The sequence below is a fragment of the Herpailurus yagouaroundi genome, unplaced genomic scaffold (genome assembly GCF_014898765.1).
Source record: "Herpailurus yagouaroundi ecotype Mexico unplaced genomic scaffold, PumYag 162, whole genome shotgun sequence".
In the NCBI taxonomy this organism is placed as follows: domain Eukaryota; kingdom Metazoa; phylum Chordata; class Mammalia; order Carnivora; family Felidae; genus Herpailurus; species Herpailurus yagouaroundi.
Genome location: NW_024412403.1, coordinates 2,943,636 through 2,965,591, shown reverse-complemented (window position 1 = coordinate 2,965,591; position 21,956 = coordinate 2,943,636). Strand labels below are relative to the sequence as shown.

The window sequence follows — 21,956 nt, the reverse complement described above, 5'->3', positions numbered from 1 at the left end:
AACGGGGCCCCAGGGGGCGGAAGGCCCTGCTGAGGGCGAGAGCCTGTCCTAGCAACAGAGCGCCCAAGGCACTAGGGACCGTGAGCTACGGAATCCGGTCAGCCCAGGCCATCCTGCAGCCCCAGAGGGGACAAAGACCTGCTGTCCCTCGTCCTCCCCGAACACGGGGCACAGGGTAAGTGCCCTCCTCTTCCTCCGATGAAGGCCAGCTCCCTCCCTCATCCTGCACTGCAGGGGGGAAGTCACCTCCCCGTGGTCACCTCTCCCCCTGTGGTCCCATCCACCGACAGGAGACACCCTTCTCCTGCCGTGAGCTCACCCACTTGGCCCTGTTGGTCAACAGCGCTGTCCCCAGGCTCGCGGGCACCTGACCAGGAGTCACACAGGCCAACACCAGCTAATGAGCTGGACGTCCTGAGTCACCGACTCTCTCAGGCTTCCTCCTCGGCAGCTTGGGGACAAAACCTTTGCCTTTTAAGCCTGTGGTGGTGACCCAGTCCAAACAAGCGGGGCGATGGGTTTCTGCACCCCGGCCCACGTGTGTGCACGTGCAAACACATCACCGAGCAGCCTCCTCCAGCTTAAATTCTGCCCAGCCTCCGGGCCAGCCCCTCCTGTCCCCTGGCCCCTCTCGAGAATGTGCATCCCACTTGGGGTGAAGCAGCAGGAGGGGGGTGCCGGGGCCCCGGGGAGGGCTTGGGGTGCAGGCACAGCACCGGTGCCCTCTCTCGTGCTTCCTGCAGGCTGAGTCCTGGGGTTCAGCTTCCTCATCCGGGCACCGGAGACATGATGCCTGCCACCGAGTGGGTGTGAGGGTGAGTCACCAAGTGTGACAGCCAGCATATCACCAGATGGCATCTGGGGGAGAGAGCATGGGGGTCTTGCCCCCCCCCCACCCCAGTCACTGGGGCTGCTGACCCTGGCTGGTGGAGGCTTTGCCAACCTCAGTTTCCCTGCAGCTCCCTAGGCCTTTCCCAGGGAATCTCCTGCTGTCCCGACCTGTGGGCACCTCCTGAGAGCTGTCTCCGGCCACCCTGGGCTCAGGGAAGTCCTGGAAGAAGGCTTTCCTTTTGGAGTGACAGTAACGAGTGTGCTCCCAGGAGCCGACAGCGCCCCCCTCCTCACGTCACTTCTCTGGGCACCCCTGTCACCTCTGCCCCAACTCCCACCGCGGGTGAACCACAGATGAACAGTCTTCCTGGGGCCGGGGCCGCCTGGACGCCGGGGTGTGATGTGATGAGGGGGTGTTGCCCCTCGGCGCCCTGACGGCTCTCCTCGGCGGAGGGGGGTCTCCGTGTGTGTCCAGGGATCCGGCTGCCCGTGGGCTGGGGGCCCGCTGCTCCTCCCCAGGGTCCCAAGGCAACAGCAGCACGGGGCCCACTGCCTCCGCCGCCACCGTCCCCGCGCTGGGCACTTGTGACCTTCTGCCGCTCAGGGAAACCACTTCCCTCTCCTGTTTTCATTTCCTTTTTTCCCAAGGAAGGGAGACCACCTGCCCTTGGCCCAGCGCGAGCCCTCAGCAAGGGCAGCTGCATCCCCAGGCCCGGTGCGCTCGGCTCCGACGGGGCCTGGCACCCAGGGCCAGCAGGGAGCTTTTGGGACTCAGGGTCCTTACCCACAAGTCGGGCGAGCTGTCACCTTCCCTCACAGAGGAAGGGACTCAGAGCCAGGAAGCGCCCACTGAGTCTGGCTGCAAGGGTCCCACAGCCCTGGAGCAGGGCAGGCGGGAGGCGTGGGGCAGCCTCCCCCCTCTGTGGCCTTCCTGCCACCCCTGCACCGGGAGACTCCCCACCCCTCACTGCCCCCAGGTCACCCCAGCACAGCCGTGGGGTCCCACTGCAGAACAGGGCAGACACCCCCCCACCTCAGGCCCCCACTGAGGCCGGGAGGTGGCCCTGGGTGGGTGGCCGGTCTGCTGGCTGAGCTCCCGCCCAGCCCCTGCTTGCTGGCCCCACACGGGGCTCTCTGTAGCCACTGGGGACTGTGCTGGCCCCAGTGCAGGCTGCCCACCCCCCACCTCCTTGCCAGGCCCCTTCTGTGGCTGCGGTCTCCACTCCTCCCGGGCTGGCCCTGCGTGGCCAGCTCTCCAAGCTCTGGCCTCCAGTGACCCCTCCACGTGCCGGCCCGGAACACCTGCACCCACCCCGCCGAGCCTGAGCCTGCCTAGCTGGCCGCTCCCTCAGCCCCTCAGCCCCGCGGCCTGGGGGCAAGGTGGCCAGTGGCTGAGGTCCTGCAAAGCCCAGGGGGAGACCCCCAGAGCCATTCCACAGATAAAGCCCGGGCCTCTGTTTACTCAACAGCTCCACAAGGATGAACAGTGTTGGCTGGCCCGGCAGGGAGGGGCGCCCCACGTCCCCTGCTGGGGTTCAGCCTTCCAACCCCAAGCTCGGGCACACCTTGACCCTCCCATGGGAAAGCACGGGACTATCAGGCCCGACTGTCAGGCTGGAGGGAGGAGGAGGGGTCCGCAGGGAACGGGGGGGCTGCGGTGCCTCTCTAAAGATGCCTCTGTTCCTTGCACAGGGGAGGAGGAGGGAGTCGTTCCATCGGGAAGGTGCATCAATACTTGTAGACGGCACGGTCACGGAGCCTGGAGAGGGCGGGAACCGAGGGCACAGAGGGGCTGCCTGCCCAGGAGTCCCTGGGACTTAACGCCGGGGCCTCTGCCCTTTGGAGGTGGGCACTTGCCTGTTTCGTCCTCCGTGTCAATTTCCCGGGGCCACTGGATCACAGGCCACAGACCAGGGGGATTTAACTCCACAGAAGTTTATTCTCTCACAGGTCTGGAGGCTGGAGGTCCAAGACCAAGGTGTCAGCAGAGCTGAACCAGCTCCAGAGGCTCTGGGAAGGGTCCCTCCTGCCTCGGCCAGCTCTGGTAGCATCTGCTGGCCCCCGTGTTCCTTGGCTTGTGGCCACACCTGTGTCCACCTGTCCCTCCATATGTGCCCAAACTCCCCTCCTCTATGACACCGGTCCTATCAGGTAGGATAAGAGCTTATGGCCCAGCTCAACTTGATTACACCTGCAAAGACCCCGTTTCCAAATAAGGTCACATCCACAGGTTGGGGGGTTGGGACATCAACATATTCTGGGGGACACAATGCAACCCACAATACCCTCTTCTTAAAAGGGAGGGAAGAATGGAAAGCATCACAAATAGGGACTTGCCTCTGGCCTGGGGCCCTAGCCATTGGGTCCTGCCTCCAGGCAGGGTCTCTTGGTGGTGGGGAGGGGGTCCACAGGGCTGTGAGAGCAAAGAAAATGGGGAGTCTCTCTTGGGGAGGGCCCGGAGAGTCCCATCGCATCACCATCACCGTGTGGCTCTGGGGTCTGGCTGTCGGGTAAGTTGATGTGCCCATCACCACTGCTGGCCCGGGAGGAGGGACCTGTGACCCTGTGGGGACAAAGCCTCTGTGCTTCTAGCCTGCCCTGTGCACAAGGATGAGGCTCTGGCCCTCTGAGCTGCAGGAGAAGCCTCAGGAATGGGAGGGAGAAGGGGGGCCCGGCTCTGAAGGGGTCACAGCCTGAGAAACAACAGCCCGGCCCCTACGCACCGGCTGCTCCCCTACCAGCTGCCCCCAACCCAGGCGAGGGGAGCAGTGACCCCACAACACCAGAGAGCCTCAGATGACAGCTGTGCCCCAGCACCCCTCCCCTGTCCTGCTCTGACCCCTCGCCACTGACCACGGGCAGCCCAGGGCGATGACCAGCCTTGACATCACCAGACCCCAGGGGCCTTCTCTTGATGGGGCTGGCGTCGGTAGGGTGCGTGTTGGGTGCACCCCTTCCCCCACCGCAGGACCTGGCTGTGCACCCCATCCAGAGGCATTTCCGCTGCCCCGCCCAAGCTTTACCGCCCCCAACACACTCTGGCCACCAGCCCGCGTGACCAGCCATGTTCTCTTGGCCCCATGGCCTCTGGGTGGGGTGGTTGTGGCGGGCAGTACCTCCCTGACCCCTGGCTCTCCCCTGAACCACCCAGCAGGTCCAGGGCGCTGCGAGCACTCGGGGCTCCCCGGTGGCTGAGGCCACGGCACACCTGCGGGAGGCGATAATCACCGCCCAACTCAGGCAGGCAGACGACTTGGCCGCCGTGCCTGTTCAGGAAAATTAACTGGACCCCATACGGAGACCCATACGGAGAGGGAACTTGCCCAGTAAGTGTCTTAAATGCACGGGCCCAGAATGCTGCAGCACAACCTGCCTGCAACTTGGGGCCCAAGGGAGGTGGGCAGGGTCCCTAGGAGCTCGAGGTCTGGAGGGCTCCCGGGTGCTGGCCAGTGGGACTCTAGCCCCTCCAGCTGGGCTCCTATCCCCTCCATCTGTCTATCATCTTCCACCCGGGGAGTCCCACCCTGCTGTCAGGAGGGGCCCCGGCCAGGGCTGACCGGAGAAACTGACTGGCCCTGTTGTGCCCTTGTGTGGCCCTGCACCTCGAGGCCAGCGATGGCCCGAGCTTGGAAGGCTGCCCAATGCCCGCTTGGGGGGTTGGACCCACCGCAGAAGGCTTTTCTTTCCCTACTCGCTCTTTGGGGTCTTCTGATTGCCCCGTGAGAGGAGACAGACAGCCGGGGCACCAAGGGACCAGGGCCGGAAGCCAGGCTCCGCTGACCTGGGGCTGAAACCCCAGCCTCAAGGCCTCGGGGCCCTGGCCCCACCCTCCCTGCCCAGCGGGAGCTGAGACCTCGGCAGCCAGGCTGCAGATGTGAGGAAGAAGCTTCCCAGGGACGAATCACAGCAGCTCACATTGGCCCGGTGTCCTCCGTGTCCTCTGAGAGCCCGGGGCACGTGCTGCTGTTGGCCGAGGGGCAGGTGGAAGGAGAGGCCACAGGCACAGCCGCACAGCAGGGAGGTACTGACTCCACAGTCCCGTCAGAACAAGGGAAGTCCTACGGACAGACAGGCATGGAGCTTATGGAAAAGCGGACTCTCCTGTCCTCGCGAACACTTTATCTCCGTACCCGCCGGGTAGAGAAGTTGTGCTTTTCACACTCCTGTCGTCGTTATCATAGAAATAAATGCTATACGAACACAGTTCTGCAAAACACAACGAAACTGGGCAGCTTCATGGGAGCCCACAGCCTCCCAGACGTGAGGCGTGGCCGTGTGTCCACAGTGTGACCCGCGGGAGGTGGGCAGGGTGGAGGTGTGCCTCACCCCTTCTCCTTGCGGAGACAAAAGGGAGCAATCAAAACCCAGCCCCGCAGAAGACATGACGAGCCACAAAGGAGAGACAGCCCGGAAATGCGGAGCAAGACGGCCGACTGGGACCCGACACGTTAGTTATGTGCGCCGTTAAAGGGGCGAACACACCGTGTAAAGAGCAGAGATGGCGGACTGGGCTCCCATCCGAGACCCCAGGTTGGACCATCTACAGGAAACGCACCGGAAATAGAAAGACAGGCCGCACGTGTAGATAAAGCATCGCGCCCACACGGCGCTGACCGTACGGAAGCCAGACAGCAGCGAAAACACCAGAACAGACCTCGGAACAAGGGGGATCCACGGCCAGGAATCGCCCGCAACGGAAGCACGGTCAGCTCGTCCAGGAGGCACAACAGTCCTAAAAAGTAGGCAGCGGGTAAGGGAGAGCTTCAGAGTGCGCGCGGCTAAGGCGGACAGGGTGGAAGAAATGAACTCGCAGGTGTAACTGGTCGTCTCCACACCCGTCCCGCAAAAACAAATAAAAACGGAAGACAAAATCAGGAGGATGTGGAGAGCACAAACATCGGTCTCACCCAGCTTGACTTGCCTGGTGGTTATGTTTACAGAGCATAAACAGCAGTGCACCGGAGGGTCACCCAGCGAACCTCGCGCCCGTCCGCAGAACAAGCCTCCGTGACACAGAGGACACGGCCGCAGATCCCGCAGACGATAAGAGGGGCCCGAGAGAATACGACGGACCTTGGAGAACTAAATCTGACAGCCCAGAAGAAATGCGCAAACGCCTTGGAAAACACAAACTTCCGAAGCTTGCTCGAAAGTGGAACGGGGAATGTGCGTCCCTCTGAACGCAGTAATGAGATCGCATGTGTGATTTACAGCCCCCCCCCGCCCCCCAATGTGGCTCCCGCCCCAAGCGCTCTCACTGACGAATTCCACCCAACGCTTAGCAGAGAGAGAATTCCGACTGTACACAAATATACAGACTCCATACAACTTGTAGAGAATGACAGGCTGACTCGAAAATTTATACGGAAATGCAAAGGACCCAGAAAAGCAAAACTCTTAGAGAAACAAGAATAAAATGACAAGACTTACACTACCCGACTCATCAAGACTTCAGAAATCACTTGATGTCTGACAAATGTTTCAAATTAATCCAGCAGGGGCAAGGGAGCGTCTTGGCAATCAACAGTGCTGGGACAACTGGCCATCCACAGAGGAAAAATAAGCCTCTACCGTTGTCCCAAAGCACAGGCAACATTCATCCCAAAGTGGGTTGCAGATGTGGACCAAAAGCTAAAAGTGTGAGAAGCCTCCAGAAGGGAGCACAGGAGAGTCCCTCCACACCAGGAGCGGGGGTGGAGATCGCTTAGGACAGAGGAAGCACCAGAAAAGAGAAGGTGTGTTGGACGTCATAAAATTTAAAACTTTGAACTCCTCTCTTCCAACGAAACGCAGAGGCCACAAGTGGGAGAAATATTCTGTGTGTGCACAAACATGTGTGTATGTGCACATGCACATGGGTAGATCTGTATGTATACATGTGTGCAGATACGTATACATGTATGTGTATATACACACACACGACGAAGAAACTCATATCAAAACATATAAGGAATTCCTACAACTCAATACTAAGAATTCAAACAACCAATTAAAAATTGGCAAAGACACGGGCGCCCGGGTGGCTCAGTCAGTTAAGCGTCTGACTCTTGGTTTTGGCTCAGGTCATGGTCTCAAGGTTCATGGGATCGAGCCCCGTATCGGGCTCTGTGCTGACAACGCAGAGCCTGCTTGGGATTCTCTCTTTCCCTCTCTCTCTGCCCGCGCCCCCCGCCCCCAATAAATAAGTAAACTTTTTTTTTTTTTTAACTGGCAGAGATTTAAGTAAACTTGAAACCTAGAACGGCCCATAAGCACGTGAAAAGATGTTGGCCATCACTAGCCATCAGGAAAATGCAAAATAAAACCACAATAAGGGACCCCTGCAGGCCTATCAGGGTAGCTAACTGGGCCCTGTGAGTGCTGGTGAGAACGAGGGGCAGCCAGCGTGCTCTCCTGCTGCAGGGGGGACTCGCGTCACAGCTCGGCAGCTTTTACGACGTTGACAGCCACCGTGCCACGGGACACGGCCGCTGTGCCTGTATCCCCACTACCCGAGAGAAAAGAAGGACGCGCGCACAAACACTCGGACGCGAAGATTCCCAGCGGTGGCACCCGCGGCAGCTCGCACCAGAAAAGGCCCGACTGTCCGCCGACTGCAGAGGGACCACAGACGCTGGCCCAGCGAGCGCGGCTCCGCAGCGAGAGAGGCTGAGGCCCCAGCGGGCGACCCCTGCACGAGCCGCCACGCGACGATCGGAGGCGCACGCGGCACGGACTGTCTGCAGGAAATTCTAGAAAGTGCAGAACTAGTCCACTGTGACGGAGACCAGGCCACGGCCGCCTGAGGCCCGGGGAACGGGAAGGGCCCCTGCAAAGGACCCGGGGGCTTTCTGGGAGGCCGCGGTGACGGGCGGGCTGGGTTTGGCGGCGGCTGGCAGAGCTCCTCGAGCCACATGCTCAGTCCGGATGGGTGAGTCCCGCTGTGTGTCCCCTGCAGCTCAGCAGAGCTGGCTTGTTCTGGGGACGCGCCGTTCTGTGGGAGGCTCCCACCCCGTGCTCCCCACAGTCTTCGATCCGTGGTCCAGTGGGACCTACGAGCCCCCCGCTTTCCTTGAGCCCTCGTGGCCGGAAATGGACACCCTTGGTGAAGGCAGGAAGACACCCGGGTCCACGTTTCCGACACCCTTGAGAGGAACGGCAGTGCCTCGAGCGAGCTGGGTCCACCGACGCCTCCTCCCTCCCGGGCGCCCCGCCGCTCCTGGCTGTGGCCACGTCGCAGGCGCCGCTGTGCTCACGGAGCGCCCGCCGTGTCCCGGGCGCTGTGCGAAGCGGTTCTCGCAGTAGGCGGTGTTCGCTCAACCCCGAGAAGTACACCGTGTGGTCACGCACGCCGTCTTGACCAGGAGAAAGCCAGGCATGGCTCGGCCCTGTCCGCCGCCACAGGCCTGGAAGACTGCCGCGCGGATCACATCCAGGCGCATCCGACAGCAGAGGCCACCTTCTGGGGCCCCCGTGCTCCTCTGCGCGCTGGGCTCAGCCGCCCCTGGGTCTGCCGCGGTCACGGCCCCGGGCAGTACCCGGACGCCCGCCAAAGCGACCAGGAGGCGGAAACTCTGAACCCCCGGCGTGCCCGGCACTCAGGTGTGCCAAAGCACAGGTGAGCCTGGCCACACCCCAAGGGAATGGCACGCGCACACCACACCGAGCAGCGCCCGAGTGGGCGAGGCCCTCGTGGCCCAGAGCAAGATGCAGACGGTGGGGCCGGGCGAGGGTCCCCAACAGGCTGGCGGGCCTGGGCCAGGCCCATGGCCGCCCTGGCCCTCTCTCTGAGGGCCGGAATGACTCCCGAGCGGATCACCCGGCCCGGACGGATGGTAGCCCCACGAGACATCCGCGGGGCTCCCCAGGCGGGGGGCTCCGACTTCCAACCTGGGAGTTCCAGAAGTGCCACTTAATGACGACGACGACGGGAGTGCCCCACAGAAACAACCCAGTGGGAACTTGGGATCTCAGCGGGCAGCGGTCCGGCTGCTCGAGGTGTCCTAGGCGTGGGACGGGATGCGGCCGGCCCGTAAGGAGCCCAGCCGGGGAGCCGTGGGCCACGCGTGTCGGTTGAACACCCGTTAGTCTCTTCCGAAGCCGGTGTCCCCCTCGGGGACCCCCACTGCCGGGAGTCGCAGGGCCCACTCAGGGCGCACACAGCGAGGCCGAGCCCCCACACACGTCAGGGCCCCCCAACACCCAGAGCCGCGGCTCGGTTCTGGGCGTTGTAGCCCTTCCCACGCAAGCAGCATAACCACCCCACTGCCGCTGCCAGCCCGGCCTCCTGCCCACAGCGCGAGTGCCACCCCGGGCTTGAGTGGCCGGGCCGAGGGGTCATCCCCACGCCGGCTGACAGACCCTGACTCTTCCGGAGACCCCTGCGGGTCCCAGCCTGCTGTCCTCTGTCCCGTGTCCTGCTGTTCCGCCACGGGGAGGCTTCTTATCCACGTCGGGCCTCTCCCCAAGAGAATCTATTTTCTTCTCATTATGGTGAAACGCGGTTAACGTCAAAGTTACCACGTTAACCATTTTCAAGTGCCCAGTTCTGTGGCCTTCGGTCCATTCACGTTGCCATACAACCGTCACTTCCATCCATCTCCAGAACGTTCTATCTTCCCCACACTGAAGTCTGTCCCCAGAGAGCACGGATTCTCCCTCCCCCTCCCCCAGCCCCTGGCTCCCACCCATCCCCCTTCTGTGTCTACGGTTCTGCTGCTTGAGGTCCCCACGTAAGTGTCCCTGGTGTAATGTCCTCAGACTCATCGTGTCACAGCAGGCGTCGGTTCCTGTCCTTTTTATGGCTACTCTTCACGTGCCACCGGACGTCACGTCCATCGCCTTGTCAACGGGTGTGTGGCTGCTTCCGTCCCTCGGTCGCTGAGTCGCCGTAATGAACAGAGGCGCCAGTGGGGTCTCTGCCAGGGGTCGGGGCCCACGCCCACCAGCGGAAGGACACGGTGGCTCTCACTCGGTGGGGCTCTGCCAGACCGTGCCACCCTCTCCCTCGAGCAGCCCACGCGGGTGCTGATGGCAACCTCACATGTTTTTGTTTTTGGTGACGACCATCCTAATGCGTGTAAAGAGACTGACAAACTTTCTTTAACCCAAAGGTATTTGCCAGGGAATCAAAATGAAGGGACCCCTGTGCCCTGTGAGCAGCCACGTCTCTCTTATTGCTAGAAGTTCGTAAAGCCGGTTTGAAGAGACTGGGAGAGTCTGGCCGTGAGGGTCTTCCAAATGCTCGGTTCGCAAGTGGATTCGCGGAGCGTTACCGGGGAGGGAGGGAGGAGGAAGGAGCGCATGGCACCCTGGGAGGGGAGGAACCCACTGGAAACAGGCCGGGCTGGAGATGCCACCCGGGGAAGGGGGACCAGCAGGGCCGGGGCGCGCTCAGCCCCAGGCCGCCCCTTCCCACGCCCTGCCCTGAGCGCCCAGCGCCCGGTGGGTCGCTACTTCCGGGGGAGGGCAGCTCCTGGTGGCCAGGCTGGTGGGGGAGCTGGTGCCACCGCCCCCTCTCTGAGATCTGAAACCGGAGGGCGGCGGGAGGAAGCGGCTGGGAAGGACGGCACTCCCACAGAGACGAGCACGGGGAAAAGGCAACGTTCTTCCCCCAAATATTTTATTTAAATATTAAATTAAAAAAACATACACCCGCTAATCATTTGGCATACATTTCTCATGTTAACATAAGAAATAAAATAATTAATTCCGTTGCGGTAAAAAAAAAAAAAACCAAACAAACCAAACTTTGTACACCTTAATCGGGCGCCGTGGCGCCTTCGCACAGGCTACGGCCGCCAGTCTGCGCACCGGCGCTGTGGAGAAAGTACAGGACGCACGTCGCACACACCTAAACACAAGACGCAGAGACACGACTCACAGCCGGAAAGAAAACCTCCGTGAAAGTAAAGTGCTTGTCACGGCTCCGAGGCCTTTGATCTGTGGCGTCACGACAGCAAGGAGTCTAACGAGGGGACCCCGGTCTCGGGGGGAGTCGGCCACGCCGCCTCTGTGGATCCAGAGGCCGGATGCCCCCGGGGCCCTTGTCACAAGTCAGCAGGAGGCTTTGGTGATTTCTCTGTGGCCAGGCGCGAGGACAGTGCCTTCCCCGACTCTCCGGCGACAGCCACGGGGAGGTAGCAGCAGCGGCCGTGGCAGGGCCGGTGGCCGGTAGCAGGAAGCCTGGCAGGCACGGACACGTGGGCCGCGGCCCCCCCCCCCCCCCCCCGCACGCGGCCGGCCCCCCGCCCTCTAGGGGCCCGGGGCGGGGGGGGGGGGTGTCCTCGGCTTCTCCCAGCGCCCTCCTCTCCCCTGTTAATACTGTAGGTTGTAAGAGCCAAAGTGAGCTGAAGGCACCTGGGTCGGGTCGAGGGACGGGGACTGACTGGTGCAGAGGGGGTCGGGTGGCTTCTGACCCGAGTTCACCCGCCAGGTGAGGACGCGCCTCGTCTCCCCCCTCCGCGCCGACCTGGTGCCGGTGCTTGCTAACGTTACCAGAGAGCAAAAGTGACACCAGGAACACAGAAGTGTAGTAAAAAATATAAAAAATAAGTAGTGTCTATCTGTGTGTTTATATACATGGACAGTATCTGCTTTAAAAAAGGAACAAACCTTGAACAACACTGATCTGACCTCTCACTGCGGTATTCGCGAACGAAAGCCTGACGTGTGCGGCCCGGATGAGGCAGGGCTACCACGGGCCACGGCCCGGTGGCGACAGGCGGGCGGGGCCGCGCACCCGCGACCCCGCTTTCCGCCTGCCCCTGCCCGACGGCCACACCTGGCCGTATTGCACACCCCCCCCCCGCCCTGGTCAGTTGTTCATTTTGGACCCTGATAATGAAATGCATAAAAACTTAAATTAGCAGCGGAAATAAGATGGGCAGTGGAAGAAACCTCTCCGGGGCCCTCCGAGGCACGTGGGGGGCTGAAGCCACGTGATCCGGGCCGGAGCCCCAACCTCAGTCACCCACGGCTTCTAGTCTCTTCCTACGGCTCCTCTGAAGGATCCTGGAAACCGACCTCGAGCAGTTGATAGATAAAAGTTCTCATCTAAAATAAGAAAACACCGTCCTTGGGGTTCTGATTTCAGGGTAGAGAATTCCAGGAATTTGTAGATTATTTTCTCCTGGGCCGGCCAACAGAGCCTTTTTAAAAAAAACTGATACATAAAGTAGAAAGTTCACAGTCCTCGTTCTGAAGCGTAAATGTTTCGGGGAGTGGAGAATCGTTCACCAAAGCAAACAAAAAAGGCTACCGAACACACACGCACGCACGCGGATGGACACGCGGCCCACGCCACGGTCTCTCCCGAGGCAAGCCCCGCGTGGCCCCCGTGGCCCCCTCCCGCCGCCCCGACCGCAGTGGCGCTGGCCAGTCCAGCCAAGCCCTGTCGCCTCTCGCCCCGCCGCCCTCCTTCCCCTTCCCGTCCGCCCACCCCGGCACGCCCCTCCATTATTATTTTTCTTCAGAAAGTTTCCAGGCCCTGCTCAGAGTTGCATTTGCTCAGTGCAAGGGAAAAAGTAAAACCGAGAAGAAAGTAAAAAGCCAAAACACCAAACGTATTGCTTGTTTCGCTTCTAGAAACTTATTGGCTTCGAGTCCGGAAACGTCTTCACATACTCTGAAATTATTGCTTCGAAGGGCCGGCCGGCCCGAGCCGCAGGCGGGGGGGGGGGGTCCTCACTGCACCAGCACGAAGGTGCCCAGCCGGCCCGAGGTCAGGTCCTCTATCTCACAGTCCGCCTGCGGCAGCCCCGCGGCCACAAAGCTCGGGGGCAGCGTGGCGGCGGGCGGCAGGGCTGTGGCGCTGCCGATGTGCAGGTGGGTGTCCAGCAGCCGGGCCGCCGCCGCCACCGGGGAGCCCCCCGCCTGCAGGAAGTGGGGCGGCAGCAGCGGGCCGGGCGCCAGCCCCAGCTCTTTCTGGAGTCCCGACACAAGGAGCGTGCCGTCGCACGGGGCGAGGACCAGCGGGGCCGGGGGCGGCTGGGGGGCCTGCTGGCAGCCGGGCGGGCCCACCGGGTGGTGCTGGAGCTGGAGCAACCTGGAGGGAGGGAGGGGGCGGGTCAGCCGCCGGCTGGGGCTGCTCCCCACACGCGAGGCTGTGCGTGACTAATCCCTGAGCAATTCCTGACATTTCCATTCTCCGTCTCGCTTCTAAGGCAGCTCAGAGATGCCAACCAGACGCGACGTTCTTATTCGCTGCCCCCCCCCGCCCCCCCCCCCCGGGGGGGCCCCCAAGGGGGGAAGGCCGGCCGCCCCCCCCCCCCACCCCCATCCGCCGGAACGAGGCCCCACCGGCGGATCCCCCCACACTAGGGGCCGGCAGGTGCACGCGTCTGATTCCATGGAGAGGGCGAGGAGCTCCCGAGATGAGGTTACTCCAGAAACCCAGACGTCCTCGAGCCCTCCCCAGGGGGCGGTCACGGGAGCGAGGCGGGGGGGGCGTACCTCTGCTGGTGTAGGACCTCTTCCAGCAGGCTCCGGCCCTCCCGGCTGCCGGCCCCGCCGCCGTGCGGGCCCGGGCTCGGCGTGGGCAGCTGGAAGGCGCTCAGGCCGCCCCTCGTGGCCCGGCTGGAGGAGGAGGGCGGGCACACCTGGCGAGCCAGCCCCTTGATCTTGTTCAGGCCCAGGAGCCCTTTGGCCCTCGTGCTCTTCCTCAGCTGCTGCCGGAAGGCTTTCAGCCCTGGGGGGTGCAAAATCAAGCCGGTCCGTGGGTGGCCCGCAGACCCCGGGCCGGCGTGAGCAGGGAGGGACCCCATGCAAACGTGAAGGCATGAACGGATTGCTTTCCCGTGGGGGTTAAGGGCACTCTCTGGTCATCCGATCGGATGACCCCTCCCGGGGCTAAGTCCTCTTTTCTTCAGAGTTTGATTTGGGGCAGCGGCTCCAACCCCGAACGAGTCTGGGCAGGGGTCCTCTGTGGACGGAGGCACGAGCGGGGCGGTGGGCTGAGGGAGGGAGCCCAGGCAGGCAGGTGGGGGCCGCCTCTGTGGAGGGTCCCTCCCTGACCTGTCCCCTCCTCCAGGTGAGGCGCTGTGGCCTGGCATCCAAGTGTCTCCTGGGCTTTTAGGACCGGCCACTAGGAGACCCTGTGAGTTCGTCCCAGAAGACGGGGACATCTAGAGCTCCCCGGCCAGAGACTCGGGGCACGCCATCTGCACCGGGACAGGGTGACACCCTCCCAGGGGCACACACAGCACCTTCTGGGACGGGTGGAAGAGGAGCAGGAAAGGTTAGTCACCTTGAGTGAGCGAGGTGTCTGACGCCCTCCGGCCTTCCTGGAAGCTGATGGGGAGCAGAGTGACCCCTCCTGGGGCCCCCTGAGCCTGCAGCACTGGGGTGGCAGACTGGGCCCCCAGGAGCGGTGAGGCCAGTCTGAGAGGGGAACAGGTGCCCACCAGCCCCTGGGCGGCCAGGCGGCCACTGAGCCCCGCTGGGCCGTCGCCGGCCGAGAAGGTCAAGCAGCTGTCGGAACTGGTGCCCTCCGAAGGGCTCGCGGCGGAGGAGGAGACCACGATACCTGCAGAAGAAGCACGCACTCCTGAGGGGCCTGATGCTCCCCGAGGCCAGAAGCAGCCCACCAGCACCCGAGTTTTCACCGCAAGTCAGAGGAAAGAACAGGCACGGACGCTTTCTCCGCGCCTGGTGCACAGCCCCTGGGTCTCGGGACAGCCCGTGGGGCCAGCTGACAGGGGCAGACGGCAGTGCTGGCCTCCCTGAGCCTACCCTCAACATGGGGCGGGAGTCTATGACGGCCAGAGGCTGTCAGAGGCGTCTGGGAGCCATGACGGTGGCCGGCCACCTTGAGGGTGCGGCTGCCGCCGTAGCTGACCGGCGGGGCTCAGACAAGGACACACGGGGGCCTGGGCTGCGGACCGGCCCTTCCAGCCCCCGGGGGCAGCTGAACCCCAAGCTGTCCTGCCACCGAAAGACCGCGCGCAGTCTCGAAGTAGGATCTGCCTGGCCTCGGGGTTAGGGCAGAAGGCAAATCCAGACAAGGGCAATCGGACGCCCACCAGCCAATAAGGTGCACTCTCCATCGGCCGGTCAGAGTCTCCACCGCACGCCCGCCCCCTGGCCGGTGCCCCGGGCCGCGTTCCTGCCCCACCGGGCACTTACACGGAGGGGCACTCGGGGAGAAGCAGGTGGAGACCTCGGCCAGCGTGTGCCTCCGGCCTGTGCCGCCGGACAGGGGCTCCTGCGGCTCCCGCTCCTCCTCCAGGCCCTGGCCCTGCCTGACCTCCTCACTGATGCTCGCGTCTAGCAGGCCGCTCGGGGAGATGGGGCGATTCCGGAACACTCCGTTGCAGTTGGCGTCCAGGGGGAAGAGCAAGGGCTGGGGGGGACAGACACAGACCTGTAACTCCTGGGGCTCCACGGGACGCGGGTGGGGGTCGTCACCACGGCTGGGAGAGCCCCTCCCACGCGACGGCTGCCCAGTGTAGATCACACACCTGGAGTGAGCTGAGGGGGTCACAGTCCGTGTCCGCCTGCAAGACAGACTGCCCAAAGGCCTGGGGCTGCGGGCACAGCAGGGAGGGCTGGAAAGAGTCACCAGACAGGCCTTCCTGAGGCACCTGCGGGCAGACAGAGGACAGACGTCAGCAGGGAGGTAGCTTTGGGGACAACCGCAAACAGCGTCACTAGGAAGGCCCCACTGGCTCTGCCACGGGGCTGACAGGTGCCCCGGCTGCCTGGGCTCAGGACATAGGCACCTTCCTCTCCGAGGCCCTGCCGCCCAGGGTGACCAGGGGAAGGTGTCAGGAGGCCAGACCGGGGACAGTTAAGGAACAAGTGGCTGCAGGGTAGTGCCTGACCCGCAGCGGAGCGGCCGGCACCCCCTCTCCTCCACGTAGCCTCTGGTTCGTGGCTCCCACAGGAAACCCCCCCCCAGCCCCCATGCCGCATGGGTAGGAGACAGCACCCGGGGGCCGGCGGGCTCAGCGGGCGTCTCAGTCCCGGGCCCGTCTGGGTGAGGGACCGTAACTGGTGGGCGCAGGGGTGCACAGTCTGGGCAGGGCTCGGGAAGGAGACTCCCCCCCACCTCAAAGCCGCCGAGATCCGAGCTGCGCGGCCTCTGCTGCCGGGCCAGGCCGGGCCGCGCCGACGGCTGTGTGTGCCGATGCTCCTTCAGCCGCTCGAGGAGGAGGTAATAAATGGCAGCAAAGTGGTTGTAGCTGCTGTTCTGCAGTGACTGCAGGAGGCAGAGGGAAGCGGGGTCAGAGCGGGGCCAGCACGGGGAAGAGCGAGGCGACAGGGCTCCGCGGCGGGCGGCGCCTCCGACGCTTCCCGAGCGGCTGAGGCTCCCTGACAGGCCTGTTCCCAGGGTTATTCCTGGGTGGCCGAGAATATCCTTTAGAGGAGTGGACAGCTGGCCCTTAAATTAGCCCATGTTCCCGTTTTAACTCGACTGGCGAGCGCCTGCTTTTCCTCAGAGTGAGCGCCTCTCCCGTCCAAGCCCGCGCGAGGCCGGGCGGTGGCCCTCACCTCCACGGTCCTCTGCCGGTCGATGCCCAGGGTGTGCATGATCCCCAACACCTGCTCATCGTAGCGGCCCAGGCTGGCGTTGTAGCTGAGCGCAGAGAAGGCCGTGCAGGCCTGCCGCGGCACCGGGGGCTCGGCCTGCATCCACCTGTGCTGCCGGATCTGGGCGATGGTGATGCGCTTGCTGGGGTCCACCACCAGCATGCGGCGGATCAGCGTCTCACAGTCTGGGGGGTGAGGGAGGCCCGCTGAGCCCGGGCGGCCCCCCCGCGTGCTCCCACCACCGCCCAGCTGGGTCCCGCAGCAGCCCCGCTGGGGACCAGGCTCCCCTCCTGAGCGCGACACACGAGTGACCGTCCTAAAGGACGCCGAGACCGGGGGCGGTGGCCCCGGGCTGCCGCTCAGAACCTGCCACCGGGAGAGCCAGCAATCGAGGGGACGGGGTCCTGCCGACCTGCCCCGGACCGAGGACCAGGCCGGCCGGCATCCCAGAGACTAGGCCCTCTCGGGGGGACCGCAGAGCTGAGGCACCCCCCCGCCCCGCCCCACAAGTAGGGCACTGAGGAAACACCCAGTGGGCTGGGCTTGTGTCGCAGGCGGCAGGGAAACAGCCCGCGGTAACGCGGCGCTGACTCACGGACCTGACGGCACACCCAGACACCGTCGGGCAGGCGTTTCGGGAACTAAACCCCCGCCCCCTGTGCAAACCCCTCGTCCCGGGTGGCCCACCTTGAGACATAAAGAACGGGATACGGAAGCGGCCCTCCAGCACCCGCTGCCGCAGCGCCGGCAGGTTGGGTCCGTCGAAGGGGAGCGACCCGCACACCAGCACGTACAGCACGACGCCGAGGCTCTGCAAAGACCACACGGACGGCCTGGGGTCAGCGCCCGCACGCCCGCGGCCGGGGCCCTGGCGTCTGACGCGCGCCGCCCACGCGGGCTCCTGGCTCCTACCCAGATGTCCAGCTGGGGGCCTTCGTACTCCTTCCCCTCAAAGACTTCTGGGGCCGCGTACGGGGGGCTCCCACACCACGTGGACAGGGGCTCTCCCGACTTGTAGAAATTCCCAAATCCAAAATCTGAGGGACAGGAAAACGGACGGTGAGGTCACGGCGGAAACGGCAGGGCCACGGACACAAAGGCGCGCGCGCCAACAGCGGGGGGCCTCGTGGGCCCTTAGGAGACCGCGCTTCCTGGGCTCGGGGACCACCCCCCGCCCCCCAGCCCCGGAGGGCCCCTTGCCTGCCAGCTTGATGTCCATGCTGCCGTCCAGCAGCAGGTTCTCGGTCTTCAGGTCCCGGTGGACGATGTGGTGGCTGTGGCAGTACTCCACGGCGGACAGAATCTGCCAGAATTTCTTCCGTGCCTCATTCTCGCTGAGGTGCCCGTTGGAGGTCAGATAATCTGAGGAGTGACAGGCCGAAGCTCCAGCCCTAACGTCCAGAAGTCTGGCCGTCGTCTGGAGCGCGAGTGAGGAAAGCCGTACGACTTAAAGACGGGCAGACCCACACGCCGGAGGGCGGATGCCTGACCAGCTAAACCCTCCGCTTTCAACAGATGTTAGACACAGGCGTGACTTACCGAACATTTCTCCATTTTTCGCAAATTCAGTGACAATGTAAAGCATATCCTTTGTCTCCATAACCTAAAAACACAAAGACCCAACGTTCAACCACACGGGAAGAGAACATGCCAACGGTATAAATAATCTACTCGAACCCCAGTAAATTTTTAACTTCCCCAAGGATGAGCGTATCCATTATCTTTAAAAAGGAAAGAAAATAAACACTTCTGTGTTAAAGAAACAGATACGGGGGTTCCTATTCAGGAAAAGAATTTAAAACATCAGAGGTGAATTCCTCACTAACCTGTCTATCCGAACGCACTAGAACCTTCCTGTATCACCGTGTTAACGCAACTGCCTCACCCACCCGCCGGCTCTGTGAGGCCTCAGAGGTCTGACACCCGCAGCATGCACCGCTAGGGCTTTCTTCTAGAAGCCTAGCAGGCAACAGATGATTCGGGCCAGTGCAAGCTGAGTAACAGATAACGAACAGCCCTTCCCCCTTGCGTTACTGACATGATGAATTGGGCGCCGAGAAGCGGGTTCTGCCAGGTTAAGCCACGACACACCGCTCTTTACACGGCAAACCCCTCAGCATGTGTCAGTAGCAACGGCCGAGGTCAAACACACCCTGCAGGCTCACTTACGGGTCGAGAATTTTACTTCACTGTGCAAACAATTTTAAAAAAGAGTTGAAAATACAGCTAGCTAAGAAAACAAGGTAAATTTCACATCTTTGGTCCTAAAAGAAGGAAATCCAACTCCTTCCCAGGCGATTTCAAAAAGATTTCAAAGGGAGACACAGAGACAATACGTGCTCACAGGAACAGTTTCTTTAGGGTTCCGAAATACGGTTTTTCCATAAAAAAGACACTTCAAAGGCAACTGGTTTAAGCCGTAAATCTAACAAGACAGCAAACACAGTGTGTGTGACCAAGAATCTCCAATGTCCTGAAGTGTCCTGGCCCTCCACATGTGCGGTAGAGGCCTGAGCAGGAAGGCTGAGGTTCGTCCCTCTCCTCAGTTCAAAAGAGAGCCGGAGAAAGAATTAAGAGTAAACGTGTTTGGGGTGTTGGGAAACCTCCAGGCAAGAGTGTAGTGTCTCAGCAAGGTTCTGGGGCCTGGGCCAGCTGGATGAGAGTTAGACGCCAGCGTAAAACCCCGACGAATGACATGCAGTGCTGTCCCTATCACGTCCGAACAGTTAAAGCGACCCAGACGGCACCGAGAGGTTTCACTCGGCCAAAGGACCTCTCACTCTGATGCTGGGGGCGATGTGCTGTCTAACTGGGCTGCTCCACACAATGGGCCAGCAGAGGGACAGGAAGACCAGGAAGGTACACTCTGGCTCATCCCTCCAGCAAAGTCAAAAACAGGGCTCGGGCCACTCCTGCGGAAACAGGCCAGGCACATTTCTCAGGCACTGACATCAGCGGCCACGGAGGAAACTTCTTATCAAAGCAGCACAACTAAAAATGACACAGAAACAAAACACAAACCCGAGCGTATGGTGGCGGGCTGATGACTGCACTCAGTGACTCTAAGTGAACTGTCATTCAGGGGAACACAAGCCCGGTGACACTACTTCCGTGGGACAGTTTTCTCTTCTAACGCCCTCTCCTGCCACGCTGCCCGCCGAGCCTCGCCGTGGGCACACACACACCCGCACCGTCCGTGTTCCTCTCAGATTCGGGAGGCTTCACGAGAATCCCCAGAAGGAACTTACACCCGGCACAGCTGGATGAAATACCGAGCATTTGCAAAAAACGCAGCAGCCGGCATCTCATCTGCAGAAGTGGTCGGGTAAGAGTTGCTTTACTGCGCTCCTGAAATCAGCGCGTGTAATATTCCAAAGATATGATTTATTAGTTGAAACACGGTAACGACGACAACGTCACAAAACAAACCGACAGACGGATAGGGCGAGGCATGCTCTTAACGCGGATTCAATGACAAGTTCTCTGTTCTCACCATGGCAAAAGTATTTTCATCTCTCCGTTTTTGACGGAAGAGTTGAAACGGGAAGACAAATGCCTTTGCAAAGAGTTCACGGAAACTGGTAAACGCAGCCGGTTTTAAAGTTGAATAATCATCTGCAAAGGGGGAAGCGTCTCCTTCCACTAAAATCTGTCCTATGCTAAATGCTTGACATGAGACAATACCTACGTCTGCTTGTTTGTTTTCTTAGGAAAGTGAATCTAACAACCGACCTCTACGCATTTAAAACTGGAGCGAATGACAATACGAAATAAAATTTTAATGAGGCAAATCTCAATTATGATCCAAAAGCAAGAAAATAATTGAAAACGCATCGGAAGAGCTTACAAAAATCAATCTATTTACCTTACACAGCCAACCCCCTGCCTCCCACACACACCCAAAGAGAGGGGCAAAATTCAGAATCGCAGACTTATTGTTGAAAATAAAAGGTAATAAATACACTTGCCAGAAGTAACAGCAAAAGGCAAACTCGAGTCCTTACCTGATAAAGCTTTATGATGTGAGGATGATTCAGAAGCTTCATGATCTGAACCTCACGATATATTTTCTCCAAATTACTGGAGTCTAATCGAGTTTTATCGATTATTTTTATTGCAACCTACAGTTTAAAAGAAAGGATATTTTTGTCCCCAAACAAACGCCTTTCATTGACACGTTTTGTTTTTTGCAGCTTAATTTCTGTAACACTTTATGTCCCCAAAGGTCACAAAAAGTTGGGGGGGAAAAAAAAACAAGTCACCATTCATGGGACTTAAAGTTAAGGAAGTATCTTAAATGTCTTCTAGCTCACTTTACAGGGCCTCGGCCTGGATCCCAGAGCCCCACACTCCTGGGTCATCCGGTCATTACTCTCTCTGCTGTCCCCTAATATTTGTCGAAATTATTCAGAATCATAACATAAAGCATTTTCTCCTCGTGGAACTGAGAACTGTCAGCCCTGAGACGTTGCGCGATGAACCCTGAGGACAGGGAAACCACCCAGCCGCCCCCAGGGAGGGTCCTCACAGGCCAGGTCCGGCACACACCTGGGTTTTGGTGACTCGATGCCGGGCCAGCTTCACTACGGCGAAATTGCCCTTGCCCAGGGTCCTCTCGACGTCGTAGAAGCCCACCCGGAGGGGTTTCTGCTGGCTCCGGCCCGAGCCCGCGGGGGCCGCACTCAACTCCGACATGATCACCATGGCTCCGGGGCGCACCTGCGGGCCACCCGGGAGCGCACTCAACACCGGACCTGCCTGACCCGACCCGGGGCGGGGGGGGGGGGGGGGGGGGGCGGCGGCTCGCGCTCCCCTACGCCCCCTCACTCTGCTCCTTTCTAAACACCTCACCTCGCCGGGCGCTTGCCCGCTCCCACGCCCGCTCCCACGCCCGCTCCCGACACTCCGGCTCCCAAGACCCCCAGCCCTTCGGGCGTGTGGACCCCCTCCACCCTGCGATCCGCGGTCGACTCCATCCCAGCCCCGCGGGGCGCGTGGGCCCGCTCCCACCCTCACCGCCCCCTGCCGGTCCTCTGCTCCATCCCGACCCCCGACCACCCAGCCCCGCAGGGAGCCTGGACCCGCTCCCACCCGCCGCCCTGGGGACACTCCATCCCGACCCCCAGATCCCTTCAGCCCCGCGGGGTGTATAACCCGTTCCCCCGCCGCCCGCTCCATCCCGACCCCCGACCTGCAGCCCAGCGGGGCGCGGGGCCCGGCTCCCACCCCGCCGCCCGGGATCCGCTCTACACCGACCCCGGGCTCCCAGTCCGGCAGGGTGTGTAACCCGCTCCCACGCCGCCTGCGGCCGGCTGCGTGCCGATCCCCGGACCCCCAGCCCCGCAGGGCGCCGGGACGCGCTCCCACCCCGCCGCCCGCGGTCCGCTCCATCCCAACCCCCGGAGCCCCAGTTCCGTGGGGCCGGTGGACCCGCTCCCACGCCGCCCGCCCCACAACAAAGGGGAGCCCGGCGGCGGCGGGGCGAGCGGCGTCCCGCTCCGAGACCCCCACGCGCGCGCCTTCGGGCCCCGGAGCCCGGAGCGGCAGTCGGAAACCAGAGCCCGGGAGCTCCGGAGCCCCGGCCCGGCCGCCGCGAGCCCGGCGGCGGCCACCCC

The 21,956-nt window shown here is 62.0% G+C and overlaps 1 protein-coding gene across 1 annotated transcript; it reads right to left on the bottom strand.

The window, feature by feature from the left end:
• Window positions 1-12,353: 12,353 nt before the first annotated feature.
• On the bottom strand, window positions 12,354-21,090 carry SIK1 (salt inducible kinase 1). Its single transcript, XM_040483808.1, has 13 exons — window positions 20,890-21,090; window positions 20,346-20,462; window positions 17,881-17,944; window positions 17,542-17,703; window positions 17,254-17,378; window positions 17,029-17,152; window positions 16,303-16,526; window positions 15,860-16,009; window positions 15,270-15,392; window positions 14,935-15,151; window positions 14,057-14,335; window positions 13,264-13,498; window positions 12,354-12,856 (listed from the first exon to the last, which is right to left on the bottom strand). Exons 1-13 carry the CDS (start codon window positions 21,043-21,045, stop codon window positions 12,496-12,498), a joined length of 2,337 nt encoding a protein of 778 aa, XP_040339742.1. The 5' UTR covers window positions 21,046-21,090; the 3' UTR covers window positions 12,354-12,495.
• Between the last annotated feature and the right edge of the window lie 866 nt (window positions 21,091-21,956).

Coding starts and splice junctions, on each gene's coding strand:
- SIK1 (XM_040483808.1), bottom strand. CDS start 21,045: ATGGTGATCATGTCGGAGTTGAGTGCGGCCCCCGCGGGCTCGGGCCGG. Junction 17,379..17,541: donor CATGGACATCAAGCTGGCAG/GCAAGGGGCCCT, acceptor CCTGTCCCTCAG/ATTTTGGATTTGGGAATTTC. Junction 15,152..15,269: donor ACCCCCTCAGCTCACTCCAG/GTGTGTGATCTA, acceptor TGTCCCCCCCAG/CCCTTGCTCTTCCCCCTGGA.